Consider the following 26,387-nt stretch of genomic DNA (forward strand, 5'->3'; position numbering starts at 1 on the left):
TACCTGTTGCCAACATGTACAGTATTACAAGGCTTTGCTTTACTTTGAGGATACCTTGTAAAGCTTCTGTGTAATTGGGATGTTAATCCTTACCTGTGGAAAGTCATCTTTTATTCTACACAGTTTTCATATGTGTTTTCATTCTAAGCATATGTAAATATTTGTGTGTGTTTTTAGAAAACGTAGGGAACAATGGGGGAAGAGACAGGAAGACCAGACAGATCAATAGGTGGCTCTAGGTCTAGTGTCACTGGCAGAATTTGGGTTTTTTGGATCAGTTTACACAACAGCTGGCCTACTGTCAACAACTGGGATACATCTGTCTCAAAGGGGTAAAAGATCTTTGCACAGGAGTTAGCAGTGCTCAAGGAAGGAGTTTTGAACTAGATTTGAAAGGGGGAGTGATAAAACTAGGCTCACTGGAGATACACATGGGGCAGCATGCCAGTGTTTGAGGAAAGTGTGCTAGTGAGGTCCTTCAGTCTGCTGCCTCAGTGGAGATGGAATCCACGTCAGCAGAGACACAAGGGTTACTGAGGTGTTAGAAACCATGGAAGAACCTGAGAACATAATGTAGGAGTTAGAATGTAATGTAGGGTTCTCCCCTCCAAAAAGGTGGTGGGATCAGTAGCCCAAGTGGAGTGCATCTACACTGGTGCACACAGCATGGGCAACAAACAGGAGGAACTGGAAACCATTGTGTAACAGGAAAGCTGTGACATAGCTGCCATCAAAATATGCAGGACAAATTCTAATTTATATCCTTTTCTGTAAAGACTGTAGTACAGCATTGCTTGAAAACATGTAGATTTAAATGAACTTCAGACAATAGCACAAGAGAGCCTCCTGAGAGGAGCATAAATAATTTGTTTCATGATAGAGAAAATGATGTGTTGCAGGAGGTTCACAAATATTGAGAAAAAAATTGACAGGAAAAAAATTACAAAGCAAAAAAGGAGGATACAAGCCAAACAAAGGGATTTGAAGCCTTTGCTAGGATTTGATAACCTTTTCCTTGTTTGTCTAGAGATTTCAGTGTGCAGAAATGGTAGTCTCAGAACTATTGTATAGTGAGTGAACATTTGTAAAAGTAATTGCTTTAAAAGTTTGTTACATGTTATGATGCTAATGTAAGATTTATATAATCTCCTGTCCTCCATCCTTATTCCTGTTGGGAAGATCAGAAGATAATTTTCGAATCAATTTGGAAAAATAGTTGAGGGCTTGGATTATGCTATAATGTTGTGTGTTAAGATAATAAAAGAAGAAAAGGTACTAGTCTGACAGTCAATTTTTGTTTAAACAAGATAGTCTTCCTTACCAAGTTTGTTCCCTCCTCTTATCTATGTGAACCTTAGTAAAGGCTATAAAAATTGTTATTCCATTTGAAGTTCCCCAAGCTGAAGTGATTTGTTTGGTTTTTTTTTAATTAAGAGAGGCATTGTTAAGTGAAAGGCTTCTTGTACATTTGCCATGCTACTGAAAAATGACTAATGTCTGTGAAGCCTGTGTTAAAATAAATAAGTTGATACTAAATTTGAAAAATATTTGGTGTGGACAAAGAATAAATATGTAAGTAGTGTGGGGTGGGGAAGTTTTATGTACAGTGAATTACTGAAGTACTGTGCTAAATTTGAGCCCTTGAAGCATCAACACTGCCAGTTTGACTGGAAATATCCACTGTTCTTCATGTAAATGAGAGCTTATTGACAAGTGTAGGTGAGATTGTGGTGTTTTTTCTTCCTGAGGTTGCTTGACTGCTTACTCTTAAATAGGATGTTAGATAAAGTATGCCTACATACATGTCCATATGCATACGTACATGTATACATATATATACACATGTATACTTTGTAAGATAAGCTCTTGGGCAGAGCTTTTTTTTCTGCCGAGTTAGAAGAGAAAATATATGGATAGTTAGCTTCCTTTTTTCATTAGCTTTACCACTGACCTTTATTGCAGTCTGCAGGAAGACTGAAAAATTGGCACAGAAAGGTTGGATATCGCCTTTTATTTTGTGGTCTGGCAGAATTCCTAAATTGTTAGGAAATGAGACTTGACAGTTTGTGTTATTAATTGGAGAACAATCTAACCATATTATGACTGACTTCAATCTAATGCTCCACATCAGTTGATTCTTGTCATCTTGCAAGGTTGCTTGTTTTGGCCTTTTGTTGTCTGTGTGTTTGTTTTGGGGGGTTTTGTTGTTGCTTTTTTTCTGTTGCTGTGGAATGTAATTTATATAATGAAGTAATACCAAAGATTGTGGTAAATGAAGTTTGTTGGCAGACCTGATTTGGCTACACTGAATCTGAAATAACCTACTGTGTAACTGTTGTATTCAGTTCAGCCTTTGTGGTTTTTAATGTGACCAGTGCCACTGTAGTTATTGAAAATACAAGAAGACAAGTATCATTTCCCACATTCATATGTCAGACTTTTAGTTAAATACATCGGTCTCATTTAATTCTTTGAACCTAATAATTTCCTAAATGCTACATTTATTTTGTTAGCAAAGCACAAGTATTTTTTACTATAGTAATTTTGAAAAGCCTTTGGTACAAGTATTGTCTCCTAAGTAAATAAAAACCCTAAACAAATTGCTAGTTCTTATTACAACTTTAGTAAGCAACATCTGCATAGCTAGATTTAAGTTGAGATTTGGTCTTAAAAAGAAATTTGTCTTTTTTTATACCACATCAACTGAATTTTCTAGTGGTGCAACTAAATGTTATTTAGCTAGAATTAAAATTTATTACAACAACTCCTTTGTGAAAATAGCCTCCTGACAGCTTTCATAAAAATTCAAATTAATGAAAGTGAAACCATAGAATTTTAATTTAGTTTAAAAACCATTTAATTATTTAATATGTGGCAATTTTTTTCTTGTTCTTGATGGCAGTTTGCTTTAGATTTTAGATGCTTTTGAAAGAAAACTTCGATAATGAAGGGGGATACCCTACTTCAAAGAATTCTATTGAGGAATTCTCTCTAAATTGTCAGTTTTAAATCTGCTTTTTTGAACGGAAAGTAAGGATCTGTCCCTCTCTTTCATGGTGTTACAAGTTTGATATATTCATCAAATTATTTACTCTTTCTTTTATCCTTTGCAGAACATCAAACTCAGACCCACCTGAACTTTAGTCTTACATTATTTAGGATCAATTAGAAGATAATTGCAAAAAAAAATAAATTACAGTAAATACATGTTTTGGGCAAAGGTAGAATTACAATTAGAAATTTCAGAGTCGTGATGTCATCGTACTGATACATCTTTGTTTTTGAAATGGAAAGTGTTTCGAAAAGAGTAAAAAACTATATAAACAGCCATTGAGAAGTATTAGCTTAGAATTTGTCTTTCTAAGATACGCATGCTTAAGGCATGGTGCAGTTTAGGTCTTTCCTCTTGCTGTTTTTAGTGCATGTCTCCAACTCTCACAGAAAGCAGTGACAAGCTCTTCTACATTCCACTTTAACTGAGGCTCAAAACACTTGCTGTGTTGAGGAAGGTTACCACAACAAATAAGAGAGAGGTAGAGTTTAGTGTTTAAGCTGTAGATACTTGAAGAAATAGACTTGAATATTAACAGGTTAAAAAATAAAACAAATGGATTATGGATTAAAATGATAATATGAGTCCAGAACCTCTTCAGTTAAACTATCTGCTTCAGATTTGATAGGAGAAACAGTGTTTTGCATATATATTAGAAAATACATCCTTTGGGGAATCTTTTTTTTTTCATCCTTCCCTTTGAGAAATCTACTAGCTTCTTTCCTTTGGACAGAGTTTAGTTCAGTTTACTCTCATTTGGACAAACGCATATGATTTTTATAGTCCTAGTTCAAAATTTAAGGGGTTCCAGAAGTCAATAATGTGCTTGATTAAAATAAAATCTGTTTCAGTTTAAGAGCTTTTTTCCATTATATCTGTGTTCAATTTGTTCATGTCATCTTATTATGCTGCTAAATTCTTGAAATCTTCATTAGTTAATGTGACGTACTGATTTTCTCTGTACTTTTGGGAAATTTGTACTAGAGAGTACTCCACAAGCATTTAGTCACTGGATTTCACTGGAATCTGTGACCAGGGAAAATTGGTTTTAGTCCAGAAAGATGCAGAGTGGCTTGTCATATCTCTCATAATATGGACTGCTGGCTACTGAACATGTACAGCAAATACAAGATTTGATAATAGAAATTCTAAGGCTACACAGGGACGGCAACCTCAAATACAGTAGCCATATCCTTCATAATTTCTCAGGTTTATTCACATTCATGATATATAAAACATGCTAAATCTGTATTTTGCTAGTGAAAGAGAATATTTATCATGAAGCGTGAAGTCTTCTAGAAAGCTTGTGATGTTACTTTGGGGTTTTGTTTTCGATGTTGGGATCAGCTACCCCTGAATCTGCTACGAGAGAAGTGTATCACAATTAGTCGGTCGTGGTACTTTTAAAAGGCAAGAATAAGGATATTTCTGATCTCCATAAGATGAATCAGTTGTTGGAAAAACATGGTAGTGTGTGCATGTTTTTAAAAAAATAAGTTTTTTTTACATTGTGAATAAAATTGTCAAGGAAAAGACTCTTTAAAATTAGACTTCAAGCTGAAGAACCTGTGAACAAAATTTTAGAAAATGCATTACTCCACTGTTGCCAAATTTTAGTGAAGCTGGATCTGTTTGTCAGCAGAGTAGGTCATTTCTTCCTCCCTTTAAGCACTTTTATCATTTTCTTATGTACCAAGACCACACATGGCTCTTATCACATTTTCCTGGAGCTTTGGCAGTTTGTCTGCACTTTAATAACTAATTTCTGTTTTGTCTGCTTTGTTGTAGAGTATGTTAACTAAGGACTAGTAACATAGATTGTGATAAGTTTATTAATCTGCCATGAATTTTTGGGTGACTCATGCTTGTTTCTACCTTCCATTTTTCCTTCTCTGTTTCTGCAGGCTGCCTTGTATCGTCTGAGTGGGGATTGGAATCCTTTACATCTTGACCCAAGTTTTGCTGCTCTTGGAGGTGAGCTGAGGGATGCCATTGTATTAATATTTGGATGAAAGATGGTGTAAATGTATTTGTAGTCTTTTTTTTTCCACTCTGTCTGTACATCTTTGACAACTTGGAGAAAATAGTGCTTGTTTTATAGCTGTTCTTAAAATCACCATTACCTGTCTTCAAAGTTCTGCATGACACTTCACTTTGAAGTATTGGAGGGTGGTGCTTGGACCACATTGTATGTTACCTATGGTAACATACCTCCTAACCTATTTTCCTTTAGAGCTTGTTTGTTGCCGCTATCCTGTTTTTACAATCTCTGTTTTATAAAGAGAAATAATTGACTATCAAAGCTTCAGAAGGAATTGCGTAAATTCATTGATATATAGTTCTTTCCATTTAAATAATTCTGAGATTATGATGCTGTTGGTGGAGTTTTTTGTTCTTTTGTGTAGTATTCTCAATCCCAATAAATCTAAGGGGCAGGAGAGAGGGAGTTAACACTTCTTTCCCATGAAATTGCTTAACTGCACCTCTTGCTTGCACATTAGCTTATTTATTTACATACTTCTACATGTGAAAGCATCAGACCAGAGGCTGCATTTACTGAATCTTGAAGAGATGTAATTACTGAAAAAGGGTCTGTTTGCTTAATATCCTGTTGTAAATTTATTTTTGAGTTCTCTTCAGACCTTGCTAGTAGTATAGTGTACTTCAATCAGACATCAGTTTGATTTACTTATGAAATTTTCCTGAATATCCTGAATATGATGTATGTTACCATCATAAACATTACATGAAGATGCTGGTCTGTAATAATTGGTCAGAAGTTTTCTGATTAATTTCTTTTTAATATAGAAGTATCATTGTATGGTGTTCTTATCAGTACAAACAGAGCAGAGCTATACTTTCTTGTTCGGATCATGCTTAACATACTTTCACAAATGATCTTTCAAAATTTGATTAACTCAGTTTTGTATAATTCTGTGTAAATTAGTGTTAATAAGTAATGCTAGTCACTAGAGTCCATAAAGAGATTTTCCCTGTTTGTTCATCTGGTGATTTTGGATAAATATTTCCTTGTGAAGATGGTGGAGGTGAAAAATAAATGTTTGGAACTGAAATCCCAGTATTTGGAATAATTATGATAATCCTTTAAAAACCTTCAAAAGAAGAGGAGTAGAAATCTTCTACCTGCTCATACAAAGAACACTGGCACTTAGACACAGTGAAAATGAAATTAACTATATAGATGAGGTACATAAAACTGCTGCACTGGATTTTGGAACTGTGGCAGTACCCTACTCTAATACTTATACTAAATGTAAATACAGTCAAAGGAAAAAATTACTGTAGGGATATTGCACAAAAATATTTTTCTAGTTCTGCAAAAGCTTTTTTCTTTGGGCATATTCACACACCTTCTTGCCTTGTAACAGTCTCTGTTACTGTTCTTTTTAACTGGCTCTCATAGGATGCACTGGAAGGAAGCATTCAGCATAGTGCATTCAGGTTGTTCCAGGGTTATTGTTAAACCTTCCTGTGAGTAATATTTCAGAGGACATATATGACTTGAAAACACCTGTTTATATTCTTGTGCCTCTATTCCTGTGTTTTGTATTTCCAGGTCCTGGAAAGTGAAAGCAACATTTACTTTGGCTTTGTTTTAGTCTATATACAAAGTAGCTTGATCACCTTACAGAATCACCTTTTTCTTTGAGTGGGCATTTGTTTTACAAAGAAAACCCTAGGGAAAATAGGATTGTATATTTTTGTCTGTTTCTGAGTTCCAAAAAGAGTGGCGGTTTCTGGTTCTTGCATTGTGAATTGAACTAAGTTTTTAAAGAGCTAAATGTCACTATTACATTCTGAATACTGATGATGTACTACTAATCTGTTTTAAAATTGACTGCATGGTGTCTGTGCTTTCAGAACAGTAAGTAAGTGCTGTTAAAAGTGTTCATACTCAAATATTTTACAGGAAGGAAATGGCAGAATGATCAGGGTGTAATACACAGTGAGAAAACACACTTACTGTTGTTTTAACTTGTCTTTCTGTCACATCTTCACTTCTAACCTAATGAATCAAAATTTCTCTTTCTCATACTTGATCCTGGTAACCTTATCTTTCCTTTGGGCCATTTCTTATAATTCCCATCTTCCCCAGCCTTGAGTTTGTCATGGTTTGACCTCAGCCAGCAACTAATTACCACACAGCCGCTTGTGCATTCCTTCCCCTTTTTCTTCCTTCACGTTTCTCCACCACCTCTAGTCCCAATGGGATGGGAAGGAGAGATGAAGAGAAAAAAATGTAAAACTTGTGGGTTGAGATAAGAACACTTCAATAACTGAAACAAAGCAAAACATTATGCTAATAATACTGATGATGTTACTAGTAATAATAATGAAGAGGAGAGAGAAAATGAAAGCAAAAATCCTCAAGAGAAACAAGTGATGCACAACACAATAGCTCACCACCTGGACTGATGCCCTGCCCATCCCTGAGCCATGATCAGTGGCTCCTGCCAGTTCCCCTCAGTTTATATACTGGGCGTGACGTTCTGTGGGATGTAATATGCTCTTGGCTGTGTCAGCAGTCCTGGTTATACTTCCTCATATCTTCTTGTGCACCTGCTCGCTGGCAGAGCATGAGACACTGAGAAGTCTTTGGCTTAGGTTAGGCACTACTAAGGCAACAGCCAAAACATCAGTGTATTTTCAAATTATTCTCACACTAGAGTGAGAGCAAAGCACAGCACTGTACAACCTACTAGGGAAGAAAATAAATTATATCCCAGCCAAAACCAGTGGTGGCTTTTTTCTCTTTGTCTCGAAGGTGTTTTTTAGCTTCTACATCTTCCATTTCTCTGCAGGCTACACTTTCTCCTGTCTCCTCTTTTTGTTTGGTTTTGCTTTTGTTTTTTCTCCCAGCTGTTGTCCCTTGGGGCATTTCATGCTGTGTAGATGCTATCAGGAGTTGTTTAGAGCTGAGGAAAAACAGACTCTGGCAGACAAGAGTGGCAGATGAGTTCTGGGCAAAGCAAGTGGTTTCAGAGCCAAAGCTGGACAGATGTATCTGGATTCCACAGGCTGTTGCAAGTGTGGTCAATTACTGTTTACATGCCTTGTCAGGTCAGAGCAACCTGTTAAGGGATCAAAACATAAAAGCGGCATCTGTATAACTTAACTGTTGCACTTTAACAAATGTGAGGCCAGTTCTCAAAGGGGTTTTTTGTCAGATTTTGACAGTACTGGAAAAAGATTCAACACTAATATAAAGCTTATCCTCTGCCAAGGTTGAGCGCCCGCTCCAAAGCATAGAAGTGCAAGGAAACTTGCCAAAAAATGCCCATATAGGAAAAACACTGCACTTTTTTTCCCCATTTTTGTTTGTTTGTTTGTTGCATGTGCTCAAAATTCCTGAAATCTTCTCAGGGTTTTTTCCCCTTCTAAATAAAAGTTAATCCTGAAGTGTGCACTGTATTAGCAACCATGAATAGGAATTCAAAACAGGAAGCATCAAATAATCTTAGTATTGTCACCTTTTAATAATTACAATACCTCTTATCCTTGATATGCATACTTCCGTGTAACTGTGTGTCTGCTGTGCCTATGCACATATACTGAAATAGCTAATCTCCATATTTTTCATTTTGTCACCTTTACAGACAGGGACTAATCCTATTTGTGAGTCTCGCAGACCATAGGCAGTGTTGAAGTGCCAGTTCTCAGCAAGCACTTTCCTTTGCCTAAAAGTAGAGGAAAAGACAAATGGTAACAGATACTTTTTCAGTGAGATAAATTAGGTTAAAAAGAAAAAGGATTAAGAACATTATTGAAGGAAAATACTATGAATAAAGTGTAGATATTCACAGAAGCAACATGAGGTCCTCATTTTAAAAGTGTTAAAATGTTACTTCTTTGAATAGGATTTAAGAAGCCTATACTTCATGGACTATGCACCTTTGGGTTTGCTGCTAGGAACGTTTTGAAGCAGTTTGCAAATAATGATGTGAACAGATTCAAGGCAATCAAGGTCTGTGTGTTCATTCTTTGCAGTTAATCTTCTTGATTTTTCTGGTTTTAGTGACAAAAGTAATCTTTAGAGTGGGGAAAAGGCTTTTACACTGTCTTAACTTCCAGAATTGCTTTTACTTACTACTGCGTGCATTTTAATGCCTCTGTCTTCTATGTTTACTTAAATATTTAGGCTTTCTACATTAATAGTTGATTAATTTTCCTCTTCACTCTATAATTGCAGTAGAGCCTGTGCTTTTAAGTGTTGCATCTACCTATGACAGATCTGTTCGCAGTCCCACTTTTTTTTTTCTTGTTTTACTTTTAGGTTCGCTTTGCAAAACCAGTTTTTCCGGGGCAAACTTTGCAGACAGAAATGTGGAAGGAAGGAAATAGAATCCATTTTCAGACCAAGGTCAGAACAATCTCATCATTGTGGGTTTTAGAGAAAGATGTGTTGGTTAAAAGACTGGGGTTTGGGGGAAGCAAAAAAAAAAAAAAAAGGCACACCAGTGATGAGGCTTTTGTAAAGCAATTAAGTAATAGAATGAAATATTCTTATTTCTAGGATTTCAATCAAAATACCATTATAGGACTTAATACCTTCATGTTAAATGAGAACTCATTTCATTGTGTTGCATTTTCTCTGTTTGTCTACTGTGGAAGAGCAAAATGCAGTCATACTCAGGTCATCATAGTTTGTACTTGTTTTCTGCAGTTCCTCATAACCTCGCATGTGCGTCATTTTTTTTAGTATTTTTTTGTCTTAAATCAACTCCTGACAGTTTTTGCAGGTAAACACGCTTCAAATTTAGCTTTAATTGAGTTAAACACAGAACAACTTACCTAAAAATGGAAATTTCATAGCAGTTGGACATAGTGAGTACAATAAAACAGAGTTTACACTTCTTTAAATTCTGGTGTTGCATTATTCTGTTTTCTTTGACATTGCTAGTAACATTTTGTGTGGTAACCTATAATCCTGCCTACACATCATAGGCTCCTTATTGGAAGCTAAGAGTAAAATGCTTCAAGTAAAGGGCAAAAAATAGACGTTCATCACTTCTGTTGTACTATTGTGTGACATTGTCACTTTTTTAAACTATAATTTGATACTGGTATTTGTCAATTTGTGTTGGCTAATGCAGATAGAATTTACATTACTTTGGCTGGTCAAAATTCTGCAGCCCTATCTCTGTAAAAATTTAACCAGCTGTTGATTAGTGAGTAAGGCAGCAGGTACAGTTGCAGCTGCTGGGAGGATTGGCACACAAAATCAAATAAGGGGAACCATCATAGGGACGCATGATTACTGTTTCCTCAGGAACAGGGCTTTGTGGTGTATATGTTGACTAAAGGAGATAAGTTCTTTTTGCAGACCTGATGAGTGTTAGCAGCTATAGAATTTCAGAATATTAACAATATAGAGAATGCTATTTACAAACTGTCCATCTCTGATTAATAGTAGTAGCTAAGGTAGTTTGGTGCCTCCAATGAGCTTTGGAGATTACTGTAGCTATATTTAAAAGATACTACCATTCAGTCCTGACAGAATTCCTAGAATTCAGGTATTTACTTTTGGAGGTTTGTGTGTACAGTATAAATCAACAGAGCTCATGATATGCTTCCAAGCCCTTTGGAATTTGTAAAAAGGGTGAATTATTTTGTTCTGTTTAAAAGCTGAATTTGTAATTATGCTTGGTTTAGTCATTGCTAATACATAGAGTTTTGCTGAATTTTTCTACAGGTTTTTTTCCTTCCACAAGTTTAGAGTAGCTTATTTTAGAGAGAAACTACAAGGTTTAACAGGATAAAAGAAAACTGCCTTGTTTGAACAGTTATGAGTTGAGCAGAATTCTGTTTCTTATTCCATTTTGGATTTATCTGAATTAAAAGCATCTTTGTGATTGAAATAAACTCTGACTAAATCAAACTAAGAGTGGACATATAACTTTGATAAGCTGATTTGATTCCAGTTTTGACATTATCTGAAGTGCAGTGGCAGTGGGTGACAAGCTGTTAGGCATGATTTGTGTAATTGTTGTAGTAGTCCAATAAACTAGACTGTGATACTGAATATTACTCTGTTTTGGTTATTTATTGATTCTCTATATGCATTGTCAGTGAATCAGTTTGCCATCTTCTGTTAGCTGCCATAAGTCAGAATGGTTTGTTACACTCCTCAAAGAGACTGCCAAAATGAAACGCATTTTCTTCTTTGACTTAACTATTTCAAAAAATTAAACCAGAAGGAAATTCAGGTATTCTCTTGTAGTCTTTCTTGTTTTAAAACGCTTTAAAAATTGTTTCTAGTGCAAGTTGCAGTATAAGGCATGTGGACATATTGAAATTGTCTAATGGACTCCTGACAACTGAATATCTTCCTCGAGGAAAACCATTTTAGAACAATGTCTTTCTCAGAACTATTTATAAAGAAACATTGACAGTAACTTATGACAATGAAGGCAAATTTTCAGATGAATAAGATTTTTCTACTATTTTGTGGACAGAAAACCAGCAATATATTTTGGTACAATTTCTCAAGAGGCAAATAGTTATTCCATTTGAAGAGCTGTTTGAAAGATGTGGTATACTAACAACTTGCCTCAAGACTACAGCTCATTTATGAGGTGTTGTTTTCACTCTCTAACTTTTATGTTTTCTCTTTTCTTCATCTCTAATTTTAAAATATAAGGAGAACTCTTTGGATGCCCTTGTGTTGTGACTTTTTGCAAGTAACATCACCTCTTTAATGTATTTTCCCCTCCTACCCCCACAGGTCAAGGAGACCGGAGAAGTTGCTATTGCAGGGGGCTATGTGGATATAGTACCAGCATTGGATAAACCTACTGCTCGAGAGCCTCTGAAGGTAGGGGGAAGCAATAAAAATCTTAACTTGCAAAGCAGCACAGTTAGGCTTTATTTTTGTGATATACACAGGAAAGATACTAAGATCACACACTAGTCTTATTTGCGATACACGGATGAGTGTGTGAGTTAAAAAGAGTGAACACACATGTTGTTTAAGATACAAAGGTTAATTGATCTGTTCGGGAAGAAAATTCCAGTTAAGACACACAAGATGGCTGATGTAGTTTAATGTACTTGATGCTAATTGAACTCTTAGAATAAACATTGTGCTGTATGTTACAAAACAAGTGAGGCATGTACCAGTGAAGGCCACAGGTTTCGAGCACTTGCGTAACTTAAAATTGGAATTACATCCTATATCTGTAGAACAAGGATTTTGTTTTTATTTTGTAGATGTTAAAGATCAAAATCTGTGTAGGATGTAAAAGTGTGTGACCAGCCTTTCTCAATTTCAGAGACATGGAGAGAGTGGCAAGAAGGCATTAGAATAAGTGAAAATGAGATAGATAATGTGCTCATAGAAAAGAACAGTTTTGTCATTGAATCATTTTGAGATAAGACTCTGAGAGCTATTGGTACATGTGGTTAGGCCTAACACAATGTGCACTTTATACTGTGTATATTTTAAAAAATCCTCTGCATGCATGCATGCCTTAAGTCTTGCATACTGGACTTGCCAGAGGAGACAGAACTGTACGTACAGTGCTGAGGATGTTTAAGAACCTGGGTTCTTAATGTGATCTGAAAGACACTGAAGACAGTACACAATGTGTTGCCTTATTAAACTGTCTTTTTTCCCCTACGGATCCTTGCCTGTTAAGGGTGAAACTTTGTTGCATTGCAGTTTATGAAATGCTGAGGTAGTGATACTCATATGAAGCCTGTGATCACAGAATAGATAATATTGCATGATACCTGGGCTGCATCCAGAGCAGCGTGGGCAGCAGGTCAAGGGAGGTGATTCTGTCCCCTTTCTCTGCTCTGATGAGGCTCCACCTGGAGTACTGCATCCAGCTCTGAGGTCCCCAGTACAGGAAGGACACAGACCTGTTGGAACGAGTCTAGAGGAGGGACACAAAGATGAATAAATGGATGGAGCGCATCTCCGAGGAAAGGCTGAAATAATTAGAATTGTTCAGCTTGGAAAAGAGAAGGCTTCAGGGTGATCTGATTGTGGCCTCCCAGGGGGGTTTTGGTTCAGTTCGTACTCCAAAACTCTGTCTCTGTCTGTAGAGCTTAGTTCTGCTCTCTCTGCTGCTGGCTCTCTTTCTCTTGGACAACTCTGTGTCTCTCTTGCTCGGCTGCATGCTCATTTGCTGCTTCTTCAGTTCTTATCTCTTGGCTCTCGACCACTTTCTCCGTCTGCTGCTGTCTCTGCTGCTGCTCCGTCTGCCCACTCACGCTGGAGGAAACTTCTTTAGCTTTCTAGCTACAGGTACTTAGCCCAGTCTAACACTGTTCCAAGTCCCTGTAGCCTCCCAGCCGGGGCTGGGGGTGGGGGCCAGAGCCCCCCAGGAGGGCTCCTGTCCTTTCTCCTCGTGGCTCTACAACATGGCTACTTCTTCTACAACAACTACAACTACTTTTTTCCGATCTGCTTGTGATATGTTTATATTTTGCAGAAGCACTCATTGGTTCAAACCTCAAGGGTCTCCACCTCCGGGGGTTTTACCATTTTATAACTTCAGGGGGAAAACTGTTTTCCCCCCACCACAACACTCCACCCCCTCGCTTTGCAAAATGTAAACATATCACAACAATTTGAAAAACTCTAATCAACGTGTAATCTTCAACAAACTAAAATACATTCAAAAATCTCTCTACTACACATCAATATAGCATATTAAGAACTTAACTCTACTCTGAGCACTTACATCACTATAGCCTTACTGGTACAGTCTGTGTTTTGTCTGGAAACCTTTTCTGTTATCACAAGCATCATGGCTGTTATCTTTTTATCTCGATTGATCGAAACCATCCTCTGCTACCAAAAATGTCATGGTTTGAGAGCCCCAAAATCCAATTCCCTAGTTCAAGCCCCCCTCCCTCATCTCAACCCAGTGTGAGATGGGTTTTCCAGACACCACACAAGACTCAAAATGGGGGAAAGGGAATGACTGTACAAAATAAATACTACAATACATTATATACAATCTTAACTATCTCTACCATGACATAAAAGTATTTACAATGGATCAAATCTCTTCTCCCCTCCAAATAAAAGTCCAGGAGGGAGGAAGGAAAAGATCCTTTCCACTCTCAGAGCAGCAGTGTCTTCAGGGCAGCAGCCTATCTCACTTCATGCAGTAGTTGTAACTGGATCTCTGCCAGTACACACGAGGGGGGTATCCAAGCCCCTCAGCCCTTCATCTCCAAGCGAGGGTCTTCTCTTCCATGGGCTGTGTTCACCCGGACAAAGGTCACTTCACCACGGTCGTATCAATGAAGTACAGAAGCCTTCGTGACGGTCCTTATCTTCAGGGGATTCAAGCCCCCTTTGCAGAGCTCCCGTGCTCTGACTCAAAACTGCTGCCTTGGCAGTAGCGGGGGGGGGGCCAAGGTCACCCCCTCTGCATTCCTTTGGCCATCCCGGTCCAGCTTTCCAGGACGCCTGAGCTTCTCAGCTCCTCTCTGCAGTGCATGCTGCACTCCAAGACTCTTTTAAGTAAGAGTTCATCATCCTCCTCACTCTAGGAGGGGTCTCCAAGAAGTTTGGGGGGTTTTGGTTCAGTTCTTACCCCAAAACTCTCTCTCTGTAGAGCTTAGTTCTACTCTCTCTGCTGCTGACTCTCTTTCTCTCGGCCAACTCTGTGTCTCTCTTGCTCAGCTGCATGCTTGTTTGCTGCTTCTTCAGTTCTTATCTCTTGGCTCTCGACCACTTTCTCTGGCCAGTGTTGTTTTTGCCGCCACTTCTGCTGCTCATGGTGGAGAAAACTCCTTCATCTCTCAGCTACAGAACCTGGCCCAGTTTAACACTGTTCCAAGTCCCTGTAGCCCCCCAGCCGGGGCTGGGGGGGGGGGGCCAGAGCCCCCCAGGGGGGCTCCTGCCCCTTCTGCTCGTGGCTCTACAACATGACCACTTCTCCCACTACAACTACAACCACCTTTCTTTTCCGGTCTGCTTGTGAAATGTTTATATTTTGCAGAAGCGCTCATTGGATCAAACCCCAAGGGTCTCCACCCCCTGGGGATTTACCATTTTATAACTTCAGGGGTAAAACTGTTTTCCCACCACCACAGGAGCCTACAACAGAAATGGTGAGGCACTTAGTACAGAAGCACATAGTGACAGGACAGGGGGGATTGGCTTCCAACTGAAAGACAGTAAGTTTAGATTAGATATTAGGAAATAATTCTTTACTGGGAGGGTGGTGAGGCACTGAAAGAGATTCCCCAGAGAAGTTATGGTTGCCCCATCCCTGGAAGTGTTCAAGGCCAGGTTGGTTGCTCTGAGCAGCCTGGTCTAGTGAATGCTGTCCCTGTCCATGGCAGTGCAGTTGGAACTAGATGATCTTTAAGGTCCCTCTCAACCCAGGTCATTCTGTGATTCTGTGATGCATTCCAAGAACCTGTTGCTTTTTGCTGCTTTTGTTTAATCTTCTGACATTCTGAACTGTTGCCTTATCTGCATTTGAAGTTCAAACACTAGAGCTTTTCAGAACTTTCCAGATTTTCTTTATATTTTTTTTTTTAAACTTGGGCAGAAAAGGTGTTTTTCTTTAAGCTTACTCTGAGAAATTAAGGTGCTTTAACAGACATTTGCTGAGAGGGCCAGACATTCACCAGGGGAAACTAACCTGACTGAGTGAAGATTGGCAAATTTAAATGTCATTAGGAACCCTGTTGTATAATGGAAAATATTAGGCATAAACAAAGAGGTGACAGGATAGCAGCCCGAGGATCACTGCATTCTGGTGTACAGGTGGGACAGCAGAACAACTACAGCTATGAGACCTTCTCTGCTCTAGTTCCAATTAGATGAGAAATGTCACTGGAGTAGCTTCTAAAGGTGTAGCCTTTTATCTAGCACAAATATTTGCTAAAGAAAGACAATGAAAGGTTTGCACAATAATGTGTTTGGAAAAGTTGCAAATGTAAAAGTAGCTATTTGCACTCTTAAATTCTGTCCTCACTGCAGTTTTGACTGTGTTCATAGTTCAGTATATTTTGAACAACTTCCATGTCAAGCTAAAGTAATATACTGGTAAAACCAATTTTTTGTTTTAAAAACTAACCTGCTATTCACTGTGGAAAAAGTGACAATGGTTGTCCTCCAAAGGGAATAAAGGGCAATTTAGAAACTATTAGAGCAGTAATTAAAAAGCCTGTCTTGTGATGATAAGTGACAAAACTGCAAAAGCAAGATTTGAAATAATTTGAAACGAATATTTAGAATAAAGCATTTTCTGCTTAAATGTATTCTTTAGTGCTCATGGCTGCTAGAGGTGATTATTTTGTGGTGGAAGAAATCTCAATTGCATTTAATAATTCTGCTATAGATACTTTTCCTGGACACAATGCATAAGCTGAGAGACATATTCAGTACCTTTTAGCAAAGTTTCAATTTTCAATTCTTCATACTCTCTTTTTTTAAGGCTGTGGGGCTGCAGAGTGACCTTGTGTTTGAAGAAATTGGTCGTCGTGTCAAAGAGCTTGGAAACGAGCTGGTAAAGAAAGTAAACGCTGTATTCCAATGGGACATCACTAAAGATGGAAAAACAGCAATGCAGTGGAGTAAGTTGTAGCTTTTATATACTACCCTGATGCATTTTTTTAATGAAGTGAGAATAATTATTTCCTTCTAATTAAACTGATGGCTTGAAAATAAGCATATGGTAGTAGATGAATATTCACTGGGACCTGAAAGTCTGAATGCATTCTGGATGCACAAGGTAAAGTTCCATACTGGCAGTTACTAACCTTTCTAGGAACACGCTTCTGTAACTTGCCTATTTAGATGCAGGCATAGACAAATATCCTTTGGAACTGAAGCGCATTTCTCTTTACATTTTCCAGATGGGATTGCCACTGCACTTAAGAAAGCATGTTAAATTAGCCTACTAGGAGTGTTACAATATTTAGTCTGCTGGTGATGTACATGCTAACTGATCTAAAACAAATAAGTAATTATTTCTACTGCATTGTTCTAGTCACTTCAGTGAAAATATAGCCCAATTTGTTTCCATTCAAATTTTCTGAGATCAAGGTTTAATGAAGCTACAATCATAATTTCTTATTGTTTAAGCATGGGTCTGGTTGATGAAAAGAGACTAAAGCTTGTAATAGCAATGGGTCAGAGCAGAACTTTTTCTGGTAAAGTGGATTATAGAATTATGTGAAATGGTCTGATGGAGGCAAAACTACTTCCTCAAAAAAACTTTTCTTCTTAAATTCTATTGTGCTATCTTTCTAAGGATATGTATTTAAAAAGAAAAAAATTTAAAAACCGATTTATTGTCTTTTGAATTTATTTATTTTTTAGTTCATGTGTCTGCTGGTCTTTTAGTGGAATGTAAAGGTTTTCCAAAAGAATGAAGCTTAGTCAGGTTGTAACTTTCAGGCCTTTGATATTTTGAGGACAAATTAAAGTCTTTGGGTCAAGTCTGTTGCTTAGACTGCTTCATTTTCATTGGTCTCTATGGTCAGAAGGGTTTTGGGGAAGATGCAAATGAGTGAGCTGCCCTTTGACAGGCTGAGGGGAGAGACTGACAGTAGGTCAAATCAGGTCTGTGTTGTGTTTTGTTCTGTACGCTGTGATTTTTTTAAAACTATTGTTAAGTCTTTACAATGTCTGTTCTCAAGAAATAGTTGTTGTGTTTAAGAAACTGCTTGTCCTTTTACAGACCATTTTAGAAACCTATAGTTTCACCTTATCTTTGCCTAATGTGAACCAGCAGAGATCCTGAGTAGCAAGACTGTTGTTAAGTTTCAGGAAAAATATTATATGTAGATTGAATGTGTTCTACCTGTTTTGCCTTTTAAGCAGTTTTTGAGGAATAAGGGGTGACTTTCACTTGGATAGCAGTTAATCAATATGCTGAATATATGTATGTAAATTATGCCATCTTATTACCTATATATCAAAATGAGATGGGGGGAAATACTGAATAATCCACCTCAGATGTTCTGTCTTAGAATTCATTGCTGCTCTTAATCATTTCTCCTATCTGCAGTTTTCCATTTTTGCACTCAGTAATTTAAATTATGGACATGCTTTGAACCTCAACAAAAGGCTTATGAAGCCTTTCTTATATTCTTGCTTACATTTTTAGAAGATAATTAGAAGTGCATAGGTTAAACTCCAAAATTAAAGCGAATACTTGTGTTTGTTGGGAGTCACTCTGTATACTACATCAGTCCTACCTATTGTTTCATGTGTAACTAAATGTGATACAAGTGATGGTCATGTTTATAATAACAGCCGGAAAACTATTTCAGGATGATTCATCATTGCCTTTAGCTTCAGAACTGCTTTGTTGGTCACCTAAATTCAGTATTATGTGTGTACAAAGAATAGAGGGACAACACAATGGAGGAAAAATCTACTGAGGAATGTTCTAGACATGAATAAAGTTTCTCACTCAGGAAGGTCTGGAATTGCAAACTGCTGAGTGCAGAACAAACACATTTATAGATTTAGGCTTGAGCAGTGGCCTTACCTGCCTCATGAGACCAAGTTTTGTTAGAGGGGAAACAAATAGATGTTTTGCCATTGTATCCAGAGCAAGAGAGTACTCCTGCTTCGAGTAAATCAGTAGTCAGCCTTTTCTGCTTTTCAAACAAAGCTTGTCCTCTCTTATGTTTCCTACTGAAGCAGTAGGAGTAAAGTAGCCTTCTTCCAATGCATATTTCCCTAGGTAAAAGGGATTAAATAGACATAACTTTTGTTTGTCCTGTTCCCTCTGCTTCTGTTGCAGTAAAAATTATTTGTACTTTTATATGTACTTTTTTGGAAAAAAACTTAAAACTCCCTGTGGGATGGAGGGTGGAGGAGGTAACCTAATATTTTAAACATTTCCTGTTGCTGACTACTCTTAAGAGCTGAAATGAAGCATTTCCAAAATCTTGGAAAAGTTACTGTGAATATTTATATAGTGTGGTAAGTTCCTTCAAGCTTATGAATTACTGTAGACTCTGTGGTGTATTAAATAATTTAAATATTAAATTGTAATATTAAAATAGTTATGAAAACTCACTAGCAGAGTGTTAGCTGGTATGACAACTATAGTGTTGACCCTCACAGTTTGTCCTTATTATGGATCAATAGCCTACTCCTATTGCTGTCTACATAACTCTAATGGTCCGTTTCTAATGGCAAGGTATGTATGTGTCTGCATGATGGAAATTTTATTTTGTGAGTTTTTAAAAACACTGTTCCTGTCATTAAAAAACACACCCAAACAAACACAAAGAGAAAAAAAAACAGATTTATAAGCAGTTTCCAACTTAATTCTTTTTGCATGTTTGCATATGTTATTTTATTATTCAGTATTCAAGAGCATCATGATGTACTGTCTGTTCTACCAGATGCTGGTTGTGCTGGTTTAAAAGTTAACCAACAGAGGAAACCAAGCCAACTCAAAGAGAGATTACAAGTCAGAATAACAATTTAATAAAATAATACAATAAGTACGACCACACAGACAAGCAACAGGCACTAACCCACAAAGCCCAAATGTACAACCCAGCACCCCGGAGCACAAACGAAGCGGTGCTACCTGGGCCCCTCCTTGAGTCCAAAGGAAAGGGAGAGGGGAAAAACCTGCTGATGGGAGAGCTGGTGCAGTCCAGCCAAAAGTGGTAATTGTAGTCCGGCCGAGGGTGGTGGTGAACTGCAGTCTGGTTGAGAGCGATGAGCTGAAGTCTGGTTGAGAGCGATGAGCTGCAGTCCTCCTCTGGATCCCACGAGTGGTAAAAAGGTTCCGAAACTCCAGGTTTATATACTCTCCAGTTCAGGCAGGAATGTTCAGTCCTCCCCTCAGAGCGGGGAATTCCATAAAAGGGTGTTTAGTCCTTCCCTCAGGGCGGGGAATTCCATAAAAAAGGGTATGAAGGTGCTCAGGAACATTCCCCCCCCCCCCACCACCTTGCAGGCCTCTACTGACAACAGTTTCTGGGAAATGGCATGGAGGGCTATAGAATACACAGTTTGGGCTATACCCATTCAGTGATGAATCGGTCCCAGCTGTTCTAACCAGGACACTGGTATTATTAATTTTGCATAGTGAATGTGGAAGAAGAGAGTAGTTTATGATTTTACATTCGAAGGAAGACAGCTTTCTTGCAGCTAAGATATTCTCAATAACTCAAAAGATTTCTGTCTTTATATGATCTTTATGAGAGCCTCATATATACGTCACCAGTAAGACTTTTGTAATGCACATGAATGATGCTAGTCAGTTTAGAATACATAACACTGACAATGCCATTTGCCGACTTGAATGCTTTACTTTTTTGGTTGTTAATGTAATGGAAGCTTCTGTACATAATTAGAAATTTTAGCCTTTGGCAAATAAATTTTTTACTTTAAAAATTGAAGATGATAGTAAGATTGTAACCTTTGCTATAGCTCGAATTTAGTTATGTGTCATTATTTTGACTATTTTCAAACCTGCTTCAGATTTACAGAGTTACTTAACTATATCAGTAGAATGGCACTTCTTTACACTTCAATTTGACCTACTGATTATTAATTGAATTTCTGTTTACGGTAATTTTAAATCAGTTTTGTAAATGTTATGCTGTTAGAACAATTCTGTCTTTCTGTCTTTTCTAAGTAAAATTGCTGTTTGAAGGGTAGATCTTATAATGTACATATATACAAGAGAGCAAAAGGGAAAATATGACATTAAAATTAATTTAGATTTTGATTCATGTGGCTAAATACTACATACTATTTCAATGTATGGTCAAAATTCTTTGAAGTGAAATGAGAGGACGAATATCACTTGGGGGGAGTTTTTTGTTTTGTTTTAAGCCATGAGTTGATGCTAATAATTTCATTATCTCTCTTCTTTTTAGGTATCTCTTTTTAAGGGCCTCACAGGCCTTTAGAAGCAGTGTATCTGGTTCTCTTGAGCTACATGCTAGGCCTCTTCCGCTTGTTAAATTTGTTACATAGTTGTCCTGCAGTGTGTTTCAATTTTTTGACTTGTGGCTTTTGCACAGCTTTGTGCTGTTGTGGTAACTGCAGCAGTTGACAATGCTGGAAACAATCTGGGCCCTGCAGCCCATTGCTATCTTAGCCAGTGATTATAGCTCCAGCATCTTCTACTAGTGTCCTTCAGCCTTCTAAGATCTGAGAGGGAAGCATATGAGAGAAGGCAGCAGTATTAAGGTCTGCTGTTGCAGCTGCACGTCGAGTCCTGTGTCCAGTTCAGGGCCTCTCAGTTCAGGTGCTGGAGTAAGTCCAGAGAAAGGCAATGGACCTGATGAAGGGTCTGGACCACAGGTCTTATGAAGAGCAGCTGAGGGAGCTGGGGTTGTTTAGCCCAGAGAGGAGGAGGCTCAGGGTAGACCTTACCACTCTCTACAACTGCCTGAAAGGAGGTTGTAGCCAGGTGGGGATCAGCCTCTTCTGCCAGGTAGCAAGTGACGGGATGAGAGGAAATGGCCTCAAGCTGCAGCAGAGGAGGTTCATGTTGGACATCAGGAAGAATTTTTTCATGGAAAAAGTTGTTAAACATTGGAATGGACTGCCCATGGAGGTTGTGAAGTCACCATCTCTGGAGGTGTCCAAGAAATGACTGGAGGGGCATTTGGTACCATGTCTAGTTGTCAAGGTGATGATGAGTCAAAGGTTGGACTTGATGATCTCACAGGTCTGTTTCAACCTTAATAATTCTGTGCTCCTGTGAAATTTGTTCTCATGTATGCAGTCATTCTGGTATTTTCCAAACTTTAGGGAACCAAAAGATTGGGTATTTTTCATATTTACATTTATTTCTAGTGTTCTGTTTTGACTGCAGGTGTGACCTTTTGATCTCTACTCTCTGCAGTAAACCAAGATTTTTATTAGTTTAAATGAAGTGTAATTTGTGAATTGAATTAGCTTTTGTTGTTACAGAGACACTTCTTGATGGAAACACTGGTATTAGTAACGCTAGTCTGTTTAACCAGCAATGACTTTTATGTAGCTGTCTGTGGATTGTGTGAAGCTGTGGAGAGGTGTAGAACAATTGACCTTGCACTCAGGATGTGATATTTTGGACAGCTCATCTGCTGTCTAAACAATGTTGAACTGTAACCACTGATAACTGGCCTTAATTAATGGTATTTCTATACAAAATCAAGCTGTTCTAATTTAAGAGGATGCTGAAAATCCTCTTAAGAAGATAAAGATACAGATTTTGGCAGTATCAAAACCTAAGGAGTAGTGTAGTGGTACTGGAGCTATCTTTTGTTATTTTTTAACAAAATTCTTAATTGACACCCACCCCCAGCTTTGATTTTCCTAGTTTGCTTCACTACCTAAAGCATACTTTGCTCTCTCCTTCGTATTTATTACTGTACATCAGTTGCCTTTGTTTTCATTGGTTATAAAATATTAATCTTTTTTTTAGAGTTAAGGTAGTTCATTTCAACTTCTCTTTCCAGATAAGGGAAAAGGCATTGCCACTGAGATTTGTTAGTTGATAGTTAACGGCTTTCTGGAACAGTACTCAGAAGAGTTTTACCCATCTGTTGCTTTTCCTCATGCTGCTGAAGACACAGCTGAAGGCAGGAGATATTTCTGTTCCTTTCCAGTTCTTGGAAGATTAAAACTTTGTTGTGAGAACCAGGGAGAAATTGTTGCTTGTAGTTGCTTGTTAACAGCTGACAAACGAAGGTGAAACTGCTCAATAATTTTATGATGTAATATGACTTCAGGCAGTGAAGAATGGGGGACACTTCGTTTTGTTTGCTTTAAGGAAAAATTTTCTATTGCCATTACCCTTTAAAAGCAAAACAAATCCCAAACCAAACCAAACAAAAAATTAGTCTAATTGTTAATATTTCTCTCCTAGAAAAGGTAAGGCACCCCTGAAGGGCAAAGCAAATGTCTATCCTAAATCTTAGAATGTCAATGTCTAGTGTTTTAACTTCTATACCTGTGATTCCCCCCCCTTTTTGTTATGTCTCTGACAACAGTATCTTGTGAACGATAATAATTCATAGATATTTAATTACTTTAGTGTAAGTAACAATGGAAGATTCTTCATGTTTTTGTGGAAAAGACAGTTTTTGTTGTCAGAGTGCTTTGCTTTTGTGACTGCTGTGTAATTCCTTTTCATTTTTAGTTCTTCATCCATCTTGATGGTCTTTACAAAGAATACAGAGGAAGTGCAAATAATATTTTAATAACATACCATTACATTAGTCCTTTTTTGTTTGGTTGGTTGTTTTTTTTAAATTTCCAGTAAGTTTTAATTTGAGGTAGGTTAAGGATTTGGTGTGGTCAACCTGACCTCGGTGCCCAGCAAGGTTATGGAGCAGATCTTGAGTGTGATCACGTGACACATGCAGAACAACCAAGAGGTCAGGCCCATTCAGCAGGGGTTTAGGAGAGGGAGGTCCTGATCAAAGGCTCAGCAAAGCCTTTGATATGGTCTCCCATGGCATTCTCCTGGAAAAGCACTCTTTGCTGGGTTAAAAACTAGCTGGATGGCCGAGCCGAGAGAGTGGTGGTGAATGATGCTACATCCAATTGGTGTCCGATCATGCGTGGTGTTCCCAATGACTCAGTATTTGTCAGTGCTGTTTAATATCTTTAATTTCATCTTTGATTATCTAGACAAGGGCATCAAGTGTCCCCTCAATCTGTTTACAGATGACACTGAGTTGGGTGAAAGTATAGATCTGTTGGAGGGTGGTAAGGTTCTGCAGAGGGATTTGGACAGGCTGGATCAATGGACCAAGGTCAGCTGGATGAGGTTCAACAAGGTGAAGTGCCAAGTCCTGCACTTGCATCTCAACAACCCCCTCTGCAGCTCTACAGACTTGGGGAAGAGTGGCTGGAAAGTTGCCTGTTGGAAAAGGACCTGGGGGTGCTGGTCAACAGCTGTCTGAATGTGAGCCAGCAGTGTGCCCAGGGGGCCAGGAAGGCCAATGGCATCCTGACTTGTATAAAAAATAACATGGCCAGCAGGACCAGGGCACTGATTGTCCCTCTGTACTTGGCACTGGTGAGGCCATGTCTTGAGTGCCGTTTCCAGTTCTGAGCCTCTCACTGCAAGAAAGATATTGAGGTGCTGGAGCATGTCCAGAGAAGGGCAACAGAGCTGGTGAAGGTTCTTGAGCACAAGTCCTATGAGGAGTGATTGAGGGGGCTGGGAGTGTTTAGCCTTGAGAAAAGGAGGCTCAGGGGCAACCTTATCGCTCTCTACAACTGCCTGAAAGGAGGTTGTAGCCAGGTGGGGATTGGCCTCTTCTCCCTGGCAACTGGCACCAAGACAACAGGAAGTGACCTCATTCATGTTGCACATCAGGAGGAATTTCTTCACGGAAAGGGTGGAGTCACCATCCCTCTGGAGGTGTTAAGGAAACAACTGGACATGGCATTTAGCGCTATGGTTTGATTGTCAAGGTAGTGATGAGTCAAAGGTTGGACTCGTTGATCTTAGAGGTCTTTTCCAACCCTAATGATTCTGTGATTTTATGAGTGTGTAAACATAAAAGGTTTGTCTGTGTTACCATGATTATGCAATGTTTAAAGGCATGTTTGTGCTTTGAGAGCTTACAGTTAAATGTAGATGTTGATTGGTAAAGAATGGTCCTGTGATTTGGCTAGGAAATGGAGAACAGGAGTGTAACAATGTTAAGTAACAGCTGAATGTACAACAATTTTAATGATTGTTAAGTATGTACTATATTCAAAATAAAACTTAGATATTGTTAGAAATTGCCTGACTCACTACACCTTTTTAATTCTGTTTGTATCAAAACTTTACACTGCTGAGTCTTATCAATAAGATATATCAAAATTGCTTTTCCAGTCAGTAGGTAATGAAGAAGTTGTGTCTTGGCAAACATTATGTCAGGCTTTCAGTGTCTGTGTCCCTTCTGGAACAGTCCAGGGACAGGAAAAAAATTAAATGGATGCAAAATGAAGCACTAGAAGGGATTTCTAAGGTCTGGAAGTAATTAAAAAGAAATAATTGAGAGCTTTAAGCATCCTAAATACTATGTCTGTTTTGTGGATTAATCTGTTGGGTTTGATGACCAATGCTGTTTGGCTCAAAGGGAGCTCAGTTTGGCTACATTGCTATGGTTTGTAACATTGCTAGCATTTGAATAGTAGTGTGTTTTGAAAGCACATGGATAGTTAAGCTTAGTTAACTTAGTCTGAGGAGCTGGTATCCACTGTGAAGCTTGCATTTCATGATTCAGTAGATGATTTTTTGATCTTTTTTTTCCTTTAATAATAGTCTGTGCCTGTATAACCTACAGGACAATGTTTAAAGGCTCACATATGATGTTAGACTGTATAGTACCTGTTTTGGGTCAAAAGGTTGTTACACAGCTCCTACCCACAAACAAAAATTTATACATCATTCATCTGGTCCTCAGTCATTGTTTTCTTTCTTTTCTCATATTGTATCAAGCTATATGCATGAAAGTGATATGCAGGAAACCTGCTTCAGAAATTACAATTTACTTTAAAATCAACTGGATATAATAGTTCAGTATGTCACTTCTCACTGAGCAACTTAATTCCCCTTCTAACTTTGTTATAACTGGATAAATTTCAGAAAATTAAAGACTTAGACAGACTAAAGCTACTCCCAGTCTTCATGGTTCCCCTTATCCTTTCAAAAAATTATTTCATGTAGAATGCACAGAAGATAGTTTATGCAGATAAGTCTCCATAGTTTAACAAGTGCCTTAAAATTTGTCAATGAAGAGCAATCAACTGGCATCCATGATTCTGTGATTAGAGATGTATGTTCCTTGTGGGAACATGCACTTGAATACTGTGTGGGGTTGGAGCATGATGGATCAAGAGGAAAAGGTGTAAAGGTAAGACAGGGAATCTGCAAAATCTGAGAATAATTTGGCAGAGCATATCCTGTCAAAATACTCTTCTAGCCAAATGACACAATACCTGATAGTGTTAGCTTTGTAATAGGTTATTTTGGCAGGTCATTTGGTGTGGGAAAAAAACACTCTGAAGCTACAGAGAGTTTGAGGAAGACGAAGACAGATACTTGGCAAGGCTTTAAATGTTCTTTGCCTGAAGCAGAACAGGCTATATTACCTGTGGGGCAGAACAAGGAAAATACAGCAGTGTGTTTGAACCGCCACTATGTCTGCCTTGTCTGACTATAGGATATTGTTTTCAAACATTAGAACTTCATTACTAACTTTAACATTTGTGCAGTGACTGCACTAATTAATATCTTATGCATCTTTAGTGTTGTTCAAAAACAGTTTTTACCATTGCTGCAAGAATTTTTAAATGGCAGTCCCTGCTGCAAGTGCCCTCCCCCTTAGCACAGGAATAATTTTTTATTTTCTT

General features: G+C 38.1%; 1 protein-coding gene across 3 annotated transcripts in view; it reads left to right on the forward strand.

Annotated features, from left to right (window-relative positions):
- Positions 1–26,387, forward strand: part of HSD17B4 (hydroxysteroid 17-beta dehydrogenase 4) — a 66,254-nt gene that overhangs the window by 37,501 nt on the left and 2,366 nt on the right. For all 3 annotated transcript variants that reach the window (XM_032675190.1, XM_032675192.1, XM_032675191.1), the window contains exons 18-22: positions 4,957–5,026; positions 8,932–9,038; positions 9,348–9,434; positions 11,799–11,888; positions 16,486–16,624. In XM_032675190.1, the coding sequence (XP_032531081.1) occupies positions 4,957–5,026; positions 8,932–9,038; positions 9,348–9,434; positions 11,799–11,888; positions 16,486–16,624 (493 nt within the window). The remainder of the gene's footprint in view (positions 1–4,956; positions 5,027–8,931; positions 9,039–9,347; positions 9,435–11,798; positions 11,889–16,485; positions 16,625–26,387) is intronic.

Source organism: Chiroxiphia lanceolata, chromosome Z (genome assembly GCF_009829145.1).
Source record: "Chiroxiphia lanceolata isolate bChiLan1 chromosome Z, bChiLan1.pri, whole genome shotgun sequence".
In the NCBI taxonomy this organism is placed as follows: domain Eukaryota; kingdom Metazoa; phylum Chordata; class Aves; order Passeriformes; family Pipridae; genus Chiroxiphia; species Chiroxiphia lanceolata.